Source organism: Crocuta crocuta, unplaced genomic scaffold, assembly GCF_008692635.1.
Source record: "Crocuta crocuta isolate KB4526 unplaced genomic scaffold, BGI_CrCroc_1.0 scaffold42, whole genome shotgun sequence".
In the NCBI taxonomy this organism is placed as follows: domain Eukaryota; kingdom Metazoa; phylum Chordata; class Mammalia; order Carnivora; family Hyaenidae; genus Crocuta; species Crocuta crocuta.
Genome location: NW_027528744.1, coordinates 361219 through 375328, shown reverse-complemented (window position 1 = coordinate 375328; position 14110 = coordinate 361219). Strand labels below are relative to the sequence as shown.

Sequence of the window (14110 nt, the reverse complement as noted above, 5' to 3'; positions counted from 1 at the left end):
TTGGGGTTTCTGTTTAACTTTCCATATTATTTCTTTTGGGTAACTCAAGCAAAATAAAAAAATTAGAAGATTCTGATTTTAGTTTTGAAGCAGTTTAGAATTTTATAAGTCTTTATCACAAAGGCTTTTTCTGGGTCTATACAGTGTAGCATTATGGTTCATCTGTTTCTTTCATTGTTTCATTTCTTCCTGTCTTTTACATCATATTTTTAAAAGACTTCTTACTGAGTAAATTGTATTCAGACACTGTGATAACTATTAGGGGGGATGTAAGGGCCTTTAGTCACCTGTACAGAAGTATTACTTATAGGTAAGCAAAACACACACATTTTAAGTATACATTTTGATGACTGTGGACAAATTTATACACCCATGTTACCCCCCACACGCACTACTGTCAAGATCTGTAAGAATTATGTAATTCTACAGAGCTCCCTTGTGTCATTACACATTTAATTCTGCTCCACCTATATAAGACAACCATTAATTGCCTTTGTTACGCCATACATTAGATTTGGCCTTTTTTTTTTTTTTTAGTTACTGTGAATGGAGTTCTGTATATACTCCTTTGATACAGCTTCATTTGCTTAACTCATTATTTTTGAGATTCATCCAGGTTATTGTGCGTATTAGGAGTTCACTCCTTTTTGTTGCTTAGTAGTATTTCACTTAGCAGATATATTACTATCTGTTTACTCACCCATTGATAGACATTTGTTTTTAGGTTTTAGTTTTGTTTTTTTATTTGTGTTAATATAAATAAAGCTGCAATGAACATTTGAGTTCAAGTCTTCATGTATATTTGTTTTTATCTTGGGTAAATACCAAAAATGAAATTGCTGGCTCAGATGGCAGTTGTGTATTTAACATTATGGGAAAATGCCAAACTGTTTTCTGAAGTTGTGTGAGATTTCATTTGCTCTGCAGTTACTTTGGCACTATTGTCCAAATATCACTTGACTATATTTGTTTATTTGTGGGCTTCCTACTCTGCTGGTGTCTGTCTGCCTGATACCAAAGCACACAGTTTTGGTTACTGTAGCTTTATAATGAGTCTTGAAATCAGGTGGAGGGAGTCCTCCAACTTTGTCTTATTCAAAAATATTTTGGTGATTCTGGAATATCTATATTTCCTTATACATTTTACAACCGCCTTGTCAATTCCTACAAAAAAAGCAAGCTGGAATTATGATTAGAATTTTATTGAATCTATAGGTCAAATTGGGGAGAATTGAGATCTTGACAATACTGAGTTCTCCTATCTATATATACCATCTCTCTCTAGGTCTTTGATTTTTTTCATTAAGGTATTACAGTTTTCATTGTATAAATATTGCACATATGTTAATTGATTCCTAAGTACTTTATGTTTTGGGATGTTGTTATAAATGGATTGCTCTGAAAGTTTTTATCTGCATCTGTTGAGATAATTGGTGTTTCTCCTTTACTCTGTTAATATGGTAAATTATTTTGATTATATGTAATTCCAGTTAGTTACATATAGTGTAGTATTTCTTTCAGGAATAGAATTTAGTGATTCATCACTTACAGATAACACCCAATACTCATCCTTACAAGTGCCCTCCTTAATGCCCATCACCTATTTAGATCATCCTCCCACTTACTTCCCCTCCAGCAACCCTCAGTTTGTTCTCTTTAGTTAAGAGTCTTTTATGGTTTGCCTCCTTCCCTCCTTTTTTTAATCTTACTTTATTTTTCCTTTGCCTTCCCCTATGTTAATCTTTTTTGTCTGTTAAATGCCACCTATGAGTGAAACCATGATACTTGTCTTTCTCTTACTGACTGACTTCGTTTAGCATAATACACTCTAATTCCGTTCATGTCCTTGGCAAGTCAAGAACAAGATTTCGTTCTTTTTAATGGCTGGGTAATATTCCATTGTATGGATCTTATTTATCCATTCATCAGTTGATGGACATTTAGGCTCTTTCTGTAAATTGGCTATTGTTTCTAGTGCTGCTATAAACAAGGGTGCATATGCCCCTTCAAATCAGTATTTTTGTATAAACACCTAGTAGTATAATTGTTGGATCATGGTGTACTTCTAGCTTTAACTTTCTGAGGAACCTTCACACTGGCTTCCATAGTGGCTGCATCAGTTTGCATTCCCACCAGTAGGTAAGAAGTTTCCCTTTTCCCCACATTCTTGCCAATATCTGTTGTTTTTGAGTTACTAATTTTAGCCATTCTGATAGTTGAGATAGTACCTCAGTGTGGTTTTGGTTTGTATTTTCTTGATGATGAGTAATGTTGAGCATTTTTCCATGTGTCTGTTAGCCATCTGAATGTCTTCTTTGGAAGTGTTCTTGTCTTCTGCCCATTTCCTAACTGTGTTGTTGTTTTTTGGGTATTTAGTTTGATAAGCTCTTTATAGGTTTTGGATACTAATTCTTTATTAGATAATGTCATTTGTAAATATCTTCGCCCATTCTGTAGGCTGCCTTTTAGTTTTATGGATTGTTTCCTTCACTGTGCAGAAGTTTTATCTTGGTGAAGTCCCAGTAGTTCATGTTTGCTTTTGTTTTCCTGGCTTCTGAAGATGTATCTAGTAAGATGTGTCTTTTTGACAGCCCAGGTCAAAAAGATTTGCTGCCTGTGCTCTTCTGTAGGATTTTGAGTATTTCCTGTTTCACATTAAAGTCTTTCATCCATTTTGAATTATTTTAGCATATGGTGTAAGAAAGTGGTTTAATTTCATTATTTTGCATGTTGCTGTCCATCCAGTTTTACCAACACTGTTTGTTGAAGAGACTTTTACCCATTGGATATTCTTTCCTGCTTTATCGAATATGAATTGATAGTATAGTTATGAGTGCATTTCTGGATTTTCTATTCTGTTCCATGGACCTGTTGTATCTGTTTTTGTGCCAGTGTTATACTGTCTTGATCACTACAGCTCTGTGATATAACCTAAGTCCAGAATTGTGTTGCCTCTAGCTTTGGTTTTCTTTTTCAACATAACTTTAGTTATTTGGGTTATTTTCTGGTTCCATACAAATTTTAGGATTATTCTAGCTATGTGAAAGATTCTGGTGGTATTTTGATAGAGATTGCACTGAATGTGTAGATTGCTTGGGGTAATATAGACATTTTAACAATATTTGTTCTTCCAATCCATGAGCATAGAATGATTTTCCATTTCTTTGTGTCATCATCTTCAGTTTCTTTCACATGTATTGTATAGTTTTCAGTGTATAAATCTTTTACCACTTTGGTTAAGTTTATTCCTATTCTTAAGGCTTTTGGTACAATTGTAAATGGGATCATTTCTTAATTTCTCTTTCTGCTGCTTCATTATTGGTGAATAAAAATGCAGCAAATTTCTGTACATTGATTTTGTATCCTGCAACTTTGCTGAATTCGTGTATCAGTTCTAGCAATTTTTTGGTGGAGTCTTTTGGGTTTTCTAGTTACAGTATTAAGTCCTCTGCAGAGAAGGAGAATTTGACTTCTTCCTTGCCAGTTTGGATGCCTTTAATTTCTTTTTGTAGTCTAATTACTGAGGCTAGGACTTCCAGTCCTATGTTAAACAAAACTGGTGAGAGGATGTCCCTCTCTTGTTCCTGACCTTACGGAAAAAGTTCTTAGTATTTCCCCACTGAGGAAGGGAGTAGCTGTTGGTCTCTCAATTACAACCTTCATGATGTTGAGATCTATTCCTTCTATCCCTATTTTCTTGAGTATGTTTAAGAATAAAAGAATGCTGTATTTTGTCAAATGCTTTTTCTGCATCTATTGAGAGGATCATTTGGTTGTTATCTTTTTTTTATTAATATGATATATGACATTGATTTATGGATATAGAACCACCACTGCAGCCCAAGAACAAATCCCGCTATCATGGTGAATAATTATTTTAATACACTGTTGGATTCACTAGTATAGAGAATTTTGCTTTGATATACATCAGGAATATTGGTCTATAATTCTCCTTTTTAGTGAGTTCTTTGTCTAGTTTTGGAATCAAGGTAATAGTGGCCTCATAGAAGGAGTTTGGAAGTTTTTCTTCCATTTCGATTTTTTAGAACAGTTTCGGAAGTATAGGTATTACTTCTTTAAATGTTTGGTAGACTTCCTTTGGGAAGCCATCTGGCCCTAGACTCTTTGTCTGTTGGGAGATTTTTGATTACTGATTGAATTTCTTTACTGGTTAAGTTTCTGTTTAAGAACCAGCTACTAGTTTTATCTATCTGTTCTACTTTTTAAAAAAAAAAAAATCCTTTATCATTTATTTGAGCTCTATACTTTATTATTTCCCTTTTTCTGCTGGGTTTGGGCTTTATTAACTGTTCTTTTTCCAGGTCCTTTAGATATAAGGTTAGGTTGTGTATTTGAGACTTTTATTCCTTCTTGAGGAAGGCCTGAATTGCTATATACTTCCCTTTTATAACTGTCTTTGCTGCATCCCCAAGGTTTTTTGACTGTCATATTTTCATTTTCATTGGCTTTCATGTATTTTTTAATTTCTTCTTTAATTTCCTGGGTTAACCCATTCATTCTTGATAATGAAATGTTCTTTAACCTTATGTATTGGTGGTCTTTCCATTTTTTTTTCTTGTGAATGACTTCAAGTTTCATAGTGTGGTCTGAAAATATGCCTGATATGATCTCAAACTTTTTGTACTGGTTAAGGCCTGATTTGTGACCCAGTATAAATCTATTCTGGAGAATGTTCATGTGCACTGAAAAAGAGTGTATATTCTGCTGTTTTAGGGTGAAACATTGTGAATATATGTTAAATCCATCTGGTCCAGTGTGTCATTTAAAGCCATTGTTTCCTTCTCCTTAGATGATCTGTCCACTGCTGTAAGTGGGGTGTTAAAATCCCCTGCTATTATTATGTTATTATCAATGAATTTCTTTGTTATAATTCATTTGTACATTTGACTGCCACTAATTTGGGGGCATAAATATTTACAATTGTTAGATTATCAGGTTGGTTAGAGGTCTTTATTATGATATAGTTCCCTTCTTTATCTCTTATTACAGTCTTTGGTTCATATTCTAGTTTGCCTAAATATGGCCACTCCAGCTTTCTTTTGATATCCATTAGCATGATAAATGGTTCATTGATAGATATGAATTTAGTGCTCTTGTATTCCCTGTAAAGTCACTGTTCCTGTAGATTGCCTCTGTTCCTTTCTAGTCTTTATTGCTTTTGGTCTCTTTCCCACTCCAAGAGTCCCTTTCAATAATCCTTGCAGAGCTCGTTTAGTGTTCAAGAACTTCAGTTTTTGCTTGTCTTGGAAACTCTTTATCTCTCCTTCTATTCTGAATGACATCCTTGATGGATAAAGTATTCTTGCCTGCATATTTTTCCCCTTTAGCATGTTATATATATCATACTGCTCCCTTCTGTCTTGACAGGTTTCAGTGGATAGGTCTGCTGCTCACTTTATGTATGTCTCCCTTTGTCCGTTAAGGGTCTTTTGTCCCTAGCTGCTTTCAGAATTCTGTCTGTATCTTTGTATTTTCCAAGTTTCACTATGATGTATGTCTTGATGTTGACCTGTTTTTCTTGATTTCAAGCGGAGTTCTCTTGGCCTCTTGTACTTGAATAATGCCTCTTTCTTTCCCCAGATTATGAAAGTTTGAAGCTATAATTTGTTCAGATAAACCTTCTATGCCTTTTTCCAGCTCTTATTCTTCTGGGACGCCTATGATACAGATCTTACTGCATTTTAGAGAATCGCTGATTTCTTGGTCTTTTCTTTTCAGCTTCATTGTTTTCTATAATTTAACTTCCATTTACCTATTTGATCCTCTGCGTCTTCCATTCTCATTGTAATTATATCCAGTTGGATGTGTATCTCACTTATAGCATTTTTTATTTGATCCTGACTAGTTTTTAAGTCTGTTATCTCTGTTGCAAGGGTTTCTTTGGAGTCTTCTATGATTTTTTTCAACTAGCTAGTATTCTTATCACTTTTGTTCTAAACTCTTGTTCAGGTATATTATTTATATCTGTTTTGATTAGATCCCTGGTTTTGGTTACTTTTTCGTCTTTCTTGGGAGTAGAATTCCTGGGTCTTAACGTTTGTCTAGGTTTATCTTTTACATGTTACAAAAGCTTATTTTGTTTCCTGCTCCTGAGTGGAATGCTATATTAAGGGGTTATATACTGTCTAGGGCCTGATGCTTTAAGAAGTGTTTCTGGTGTATACCCTGTACATTCAGCTATTGTGATTTGGCTGTTCTTTCCCCCAAGTCAGTTCTTTAAAGAGTTCCTCTTTGCTTGCAGTGGGGAGTGTTTTGACCATTAACGAGGTATGCTTTGATTTGTTTGTTAAAATAAGCCTGATTTTAAAAAGGGAAAAAAATATCTTCTACAAAAAAAGAGAACAAGAAAAGGAACAACAATAGAAAAAAGAGACAAACAAAAAACTATAAGCCAGATTCCATAGAAAAAGAAAGCAAAACAAAAAAACAAAACCAGATCCAAAAAAATGAGAAAAAGAAATGAAAAAAACAATTGAACAAAAAAATATAATCCTGATTCAAAAAGAAAAAGAAAGAAAAACAGCCTGATGCTGTTTCCACCAGAACTGAAGCTGACACTTTGGAGCACTTTATGATCAGTAGACTTGGTGCATGTGGGGGTCCTTTATTGGTCCTCTCAGGGAAAAGCCAGCTGCACTGTCTCACAGTCAGACCTGCTCTTGTAAAGATGTTCCTGTAGGGCACAGAGAAGCGAGTTCTAATGTATGTGGATCTATCCTCCACTGGCGGCTCTATGTTGCTTGCTAAAGTCTGACTGTGCTGGTGGGTAGGAAGAGATAGCTTCACCCTGCTCTCTGGCCACTGAGGAGGAAAGCTTGCACCTGTGGCTGTTGAGGAAGCCCTCACAAGTGCACATTCTCCCCTTCTGTGACCCAGGCTTCCGTCAGATCCCTGCCCTCAAGCCTTCTTTGCCTGGGTCGTGGACATGCCCAGCATCCTAGCTCTCCTGTGTTTTTCATCTCTGGCACAGGACTGGGATTCAACACTCCCAAGTCTTTTATTTATTTTTTTTTTTGAATATTTGTTTATTTTTGAGAAGGGAAGAGAGAGCACAAGCAAAGGAGGGTAGAGAGAAGAGGGAGACACACAATCTGAAGCAGTATCCAGGCTCTCTGAGCTGTCCGCACAGAGCTCAACATGGGACTTGAACTCATGGACTACAAGATTATGATCTGAGATGAAGTTGGATGCTTAACCAACTGAGCCACTCAAGCACCCCAAAATTCCAGAGCTTAAAGGACATAACAGGGCATGGACTCGCTCCTACTTGCAGTTCTGTGCCTTGTGCTTTTCTGTCCCAGAAGGCGGTCACTTGGCTGGGCAGGCGCCTGAAGGTTAGGGTGAAGCACAGCAAAAAGCTGTGAACACTTTATCCACCCTCTGTGCATGCCTCTGTCCCCTGTTGTAGGAAGGCTGCTTATAGGTGCCAGCCAGGTCTCTTGTCCTTGTAGAGGCAGTGTACTGTCTTCTCATTGTACTCCAGGAAGGGGAACTTTCTCTCCCATTGTGACCCAAGGGATCCCCCATCACACTGTCCATTCTGAGGCTTTTCCTCCTTCTCTTCAGAAGTGCTGCTGCCCATTCAGATCTACTCCAGCAAATGGCACAAACTTGCAAAAACTCAGAATTTTCGCTCCACTGTTGGAGAAACTTGGGATAGTCCTTTCTTAATGATTCTCCCATTAGTGGCTTTGGGGGAGTGCTTTTCTTGCACAAACCCAGCACTCTACGCTATTTCCCCCCTCTCCTCTCTGTGAAAAGGGCTCCCACCTCCTGCAGCACTGTGGTTTTTCTCATCCCCATTTCCCCTCTCCACACTGCATATCTGCCACATTGTCTCCTTGATATTATGCAGAATCTTTGCTTAATCCTTAGATTGGTTTCCTAGGTCTTCAGAATGATTTGGTGTTGATCTAGGTGTGTTCAAGAGATGAGACTATTCCAGGGTCTTCCGAATACACCACCATCTTAACTCCTCCCCTGACCAATTCTAAATGTTAATCCTACTTCACCATAGTGTATTATCCATTTTTAATAATTGCAGATTCTTCTGCAGATATTTTAAGAATTCTTGTATCTTCAGCCTGCAAAACTTCGCAACTGTAAAAACACATAAATTTCATATCATGGATTTTTTCCCCTCCCTACTTAGGAATGAAGAAATGAATGTTGACTCTGACCATTTCTTTTCAGCATTTTACTATAGGTACTAGACAGTATAATAAGGCAAAGAGAATAAGAGCCATAGAGTCAGATAGAAAGACATAAAAATGTCTTTATTTCTAAAAGGTATGGTCATATACTAAATAATTTATCCAGAAAATTAATGGTATTTTTATATTCTAGTGATGAATAATTGGAAATTAAAATTTAAAAACCAATATATTTTGTTTTTTGTCAATTTTAGTGTGTGTTGTTTATTTTCTATTTATGTCATTTGCCTGGGGTTCTCAGGGCTTCTTGGACATGTAATTTTTTATCTTTTATTAATTATGGAAAAGTCTCAGCCATCAAGTTTTAAAATCTTCTGTTGGGTTCTTTTTCTTGCACTCCGTTCCTTTGTATGAAACCATTTAATTCATTTCTACAGTTTATGCATGTTCTACTTTGTTTTTAACTTTTCCCATTTTTGTATATCAGTTGGATAATATCTATGGACCTATCATCAAGTTCATTCCTTTTTCATTTGCTTGCAATCTGTTCATAATCCTGTCAAAGAGATTATTTTTTTTGACAGTAACTTTTATTTCTACCAATTTTTTTCATTGAGAGCGTGTTCACCTGCACAAACAGGGAATTACTAGAAGGAAAAGGAGGGAGAATCCTAAACAGGCTTCACATCCCATGCAGAGATGAACGCAAGGCTCGATTCCATGACCCTCGCATTTTCTATTCTGTTTTTTAAGTTTATTTATATATTTTAAGAGAGAGAGGTGAGAGAGAACAGGGGAGAGGCAGAGAGAGAGGAAGAGAAAGAAACCCAAGCAGGCCTGCACTGTCAGCACAGAGCCTGGTCCTGGGCTCTATCTCAGGAACTGTGAGATCATGACCTGAGCTGAAATCAAGAGTCAGTCGCTTAACTAACTGAGCCACCCAGGTTCCTCTTTACCATTTTTAGTGTACTCCCTGCACAGCTCCTGGTCTCTTAATGCAATTTGATCATTTTATCCGTGTATCTTGTAACATTTCAGTCATAGTTATTTTAGTTTTTTTTTTTCTTAATGTTTATTTGAGAGAGAGAGACAGACAGACACAGAGCATGAGCATGGGAGGGGCAGAGAGAGAGGGAAACACAGAATCTGAAGGAGTCTTCAGGCTCCTAGCTCTCAGCACACAGCCCAACGCAGGGCTCAAACTCATGAACCTTGAGATCATGACCTGAGCCAAAGTCAGGCTTAACCCACTGAGCCACCCAGGCATCCCACAGTCATAATTACTTTAAAGTCACTTTCTGATAATTTCAAGAAATGAATCCTCTCTCTATGCTTGATATTGCTTTGTCTCTTGACAGTGGTTTGGTTTTCTTGCTTGCCCTTTGTGTCTTTTTTTAGTGCATGCTTAGATATCATATATAGTACAATAGAGGCTGAGATAAATACTTCTATCCAAAAATGGGCTTATTTTTCTGTAAAGTAGTTAGTATGGGTAGTTGAGTTAATCTTGTCAGTTGTTGAGCAAGCATTGGGTTTTGTTAATGCTATAGTTATTTTCAGTGCATCCTTTCTGGTTACTCGAGGAGTAGATGGAATACAGTCTCTTTGTCCTTGTTGTGGGGCCTGGGGTGCTGGAAGAGTTTCAATTAATGTTTTGCACTCTCAGCTTTCAGTAGTCCTTGCACTGCTAGGTCACATTTTCTTCCTGTCTTGCTTGTTACTCATTCTAGCTGGTTAGGGGTAAGAAGTGGATGTGTTCTGCCAAATAGGCTTCAGTCTTTTTTTTTTTTTAAATAGGCTGTGTGCCCTGCATGGACTGCAACATGGGACTTGAACTTATGATACTGAGATCAAGATCTGAGCTGAATTCAAGAGTCAGACACCTAATCGATTAAGCCACTAGGCACCCCTGGATGGACTTCACTCTTAAGCATTCTTTGTGTTCTTTGTCTCTGGGGTTGGGACTTTGTTAATATTTGTGTCTCAGTCCCCCATGGCTGCAAAATTCTGCCTTGTGTCTGTTGTTAAGGTTTTGGCAAGAGAGTATCTCTAGCCTATGTCCCAGTATTAGATCTCTGCTTTGTATTGATACAGGAACCTACGTTTGGGTACCACTTCTGTCCCTCCTTCAGGGACAGATGGCTTTTGTTTCTGTATCTTACCCAGAAATAATGGATCCATTTTTAGGTTGTGCAGCAGATTTTCCTGCCCCTTTCCCAGAGGTGAATGGGTTTTACTTAGACTTTCCCAACATTAGTTGTACATCTTTCCTTGGGTTCTGAAAGTATAAGACTTTCTTACCTTACCCAGATGACTTAAGATGTTGCCTCATATGAGAGAAGGATCCAGGGAAGTGGACCTAGTTTTAGGTCTATCTCTTGATGGCAGCCAATCCCCAATGACCCACCTGTGCTATGAGTAGGGACTCCCAGTGGTATCTACTCTTCATTTTTTTCATGAATGTTTAATAGAGGCCTATGGCAAAGAGCTTGCAAGTGACAGCAGACTTTGCTTGAGTCAGTTACTCCCAAATACTATAAATATTCACGGTACTTGCACTTGACTCTTAAGTTTGTTAGAATTTTATCTCATTCTTACCTATTTTTATGACAGCTACTTCTCTCCAGAACCCTGGCAAAATGAAATAGTTTGTCCATTCTCTTCACAAAGGGGCTTATTATTATCACTCTTAGGGAAATTTAAGTGTCTTGGTTGGCTTGTTACCTCAGTTCTCTGATAGGTTCATGAAAGGTTAAAGATTCTGTAGATTATTTGGCTTTTTCTTATTGTTAGGTAATAACAGTATTCTCTTGTGGCTTTTTATATCCTAGGCACAAGCAGAACTTTGATGAAACTTTGGGGATGTTAAAAATTAGTTAATCAAAAACTAATGGTTTAAAGGAATTCTGGCAACTCCTTTTGGAATGATTTCCTTGGAGGTATGTTGCCTTCTGAGGTAGCTACATCCCTAAACTTCTTTCATTATTCTTTTGACTTAGGGAGGTGACTTTTCCTTAGGGAATAAAGTCAATATGTTTGATTCTTAAATATCTTTCCCATATCAAGAAATGGATAAACATAAAGAAAAATCATGATTTCTTCAACATTTTTGAGCAACTTATAATTTAAGAAATCACTATAGTAGTTATTCTCCATGGCACTCACATAGCCTGAGGGAACTTAATTCTTTCAGAAAGTTCTACTCCTATTCTAAGGAAGTAATTGATTTAGATAATATGACTGAATATACTTAAAAAAAAAACTACTTTCTATCCTATTTACATTTTTATTTAGAGTTCTCGAGGCTGGAAAAGCAAGTGTTATTTTACCAAAAAGTTCACCAAGTGGAATAACTCATGTGATTGCCAGTAATGCAAGAATCAAGGCTGAACAAGAAAAAGACAACTTTAAGGCTCCATTTTATCCAATTCAGTATCTAGGGGATTTTCTTTTAGAGGTAAGTAAAATAAATGGTAAACATTTTTGAATATTTATTTTATAAAATACTGATATTGTAAAATATTAAAAATCAAATTATGTTCTGAATTTTAAAAATAACGTGATTAGAAGTGCAGTTGACCCTTAAACTGCACAGATCCACTTACAAACATTTTTTTCAGTAAGTTCAGTACAACTGTAAGTGTATCTTATTCAGGATTTTAACATTTTTTTTCTTTAGCTTTATTACAAGAATATAGTACATAATACATACAAAATATAAAATATTATTCAGCTACATTATTGTTACGGTTTCTGGTCAACAGAGGCTATTAAGTCTTTGGTGGGGGTGCTAAATGTTATATGTGGAGTTGAACTTTGGCAGGGGGTGTTCTTGCCCCTAATCCCCACATTGTTCAAGGTTTGGCTGTAATTAAAATGACATATTTTTAAAGGCATTTGCTCTTAGTTATTTAAATATTTGAGAATATTTCTAATAAATGTGAAAGAACCTTGCTTCTTAAATTTAAATTTGTGTTAAGTCTCTCTTTTAGTTTTCAGTGCTTTCGTGATGTTTACTACAAAATAATTTTAGCATTTTAATGTCAGTATAAATAAAATAGCAGTATCATGTAGTATCACTTGAGAATTTGTAATTTTCCCATGGGAAAAGAGGAAGCTATTTATAAGGATTAGAAATATTTTTCTGTCCTATTCCTCTGCCTCCCTCTTCCCACTTTGTGGAAATACCACTTCTTAAGTTGTCTGAATTACAACTGTCCAGAAGGAATTGTCTGGAGATAAGAAAAGAATTTTTAAGAACGATCACTCAAGGTAGAAGAGAAACTTCATTGTGTCCAAAAACTACACTATAATCTTCTAGAAAAAACTGACTCCTTAAGTGTTTACGTTTCAATAAATGCTATAACCTTTCACCTGGTAATTTATATGAGAGACCTGGGAATCACCCTTGAAACCTTCCTTTACCTGATTCCCCACATCTTGTCAGTAACCAAATCCTGTTGATTTTATTATCCCAAATACCACTTGCATCACTGTGCTTTTTTCTTCCTATATCAACATTATATTGAGTTCATCCTCTTTCCTCTGTCCTGAGAAGACTTTTAATTACTCGTCTTGTTACTCTACCTTTTACTCTTGCTACTTTACGGATTACTCTTAACCGTTTCCTAGTCAACTCTTCTTCATTCAAAAGGAGCATCCAGAATGCTCTAAAACAACTCTAATTCTGTCACTGGCCTCCTTAACCTTCCAGTGGCTTCCCATTGCCTTTAGGATAAAGTCCTAAACTTGTAATATGGCTTAGAAGTTCCCCAAAGAATCCTTTTCAGTCCTGCCTTTCAGGTGTATCCTATTCTGCTTCTTCTGCACTCAACTACACAATAACAAAACTGCCTTCTCCCTGTTTTTTTTTTTTTTCTTTTTTTAATGTTTTATTTATTTCTGAGAGGGAGAGAGAGACAGCATGAGCAGGGGAGGGTCAGAGAGAGAGGGAGACGCAGAATCTGAAGCAGGCTCCAGGCTCTGAGCTAGCTGTCAGCACAGAGCCCGACGCGGGGCTCGAACCCGTGAACCATGAGGTCATGACCTGAGCTGAAGTCGGAGGCTTAACCGACTGAGCCACCCAGATGCCCCGCCTTCTCCCTGTTTCTTAAACAGGCTAAGCCACTTCCTACCTCAGTGTCTTCTCAAAAGCTACTTTTTCTGGCCTGAAAAAGCCCTCCCCAGTATTCTCTCACTCCCTGTGCCTGCTTTCTTCTGTCCTTCTGTCATCATTCAAGTTTCACTTATAATGGTATCTTTTCAAGGAAGCGTCCCTTATCTCCTTACTAAAATAGGTTCACCTGTAATTGTTTTCATAGTGTTATTTTGCTTTATGGTTCTCACCACATTTGTAATTAATCAACTGGCTGATTCCTTGGTTAATGTGTTTTCCCCATCTAAACCAGAAGGACATCAAGATGATGTCTGACTTTTCCATGATTATATCCAAATCATATTGTGCAAAGCCTGGCACATGAGTTCTCAATTTATGTTAGATTAATAGAAAAATTATGAAAGATATCAGAGTTTTCCAAGAGTAGATGTAATATATTATTCTATAATTACTTTTCCCTACTGAGAAGCAGCAATGGGGATTGGAAACTTGACCTTTTTTCAGGGGATAGATCTGCTTGCACTACGGATAATCTCATTGTCCGTGATAATGATAGGTCCGGGAATGGACTTGTAAGCCAGTTTTGATCCATGGCACATGAAGAGTGGTATGTAAGAGCTTCTGGGAAGTTTCTTCACCCTTCTGAAAAGACAGCCACTGGCAGCCTGGCACCTGCTAAATGTGAACATGGAATAATGTAACCTAAATTATTACTAACAGCCAGTTTTGACCATGAGGAGAGGTATCCTTAGGATGAAACCAGCCTTGTAGTTAGCAAAATATAGAAAGAGTGTGGATCCTTACAGAGGTACTTGAGTTG

The 14110-nt window shown here is 36.8% G+C and overlaps 1 protein-coding gene across 3 annotated transcripts in view; it reads left to right on the top strand.

Annotated features, from left to right (window-relative positions):
• SLF1 (SMC5/6 complex localization factor 1) overlaps positions 1-14110 on the top strand; it is an 81622-nt gene that overhangs the window by 13113 nt on the left and 54399 nt on the right. For all 3 annotated transcript variants that reach the window (XM_077755309.1, XM_077755311.1, XM_077755310.1), the window contains exon 5: positions 11469-11631. In XM_077755309.1, the coding sequence (XP_077611435.1) occupies positions 11469-11631 (163 nt within the window). The remainder of the gene's footprint in view (positions 1-11468; positions 11632-14110) is intronic.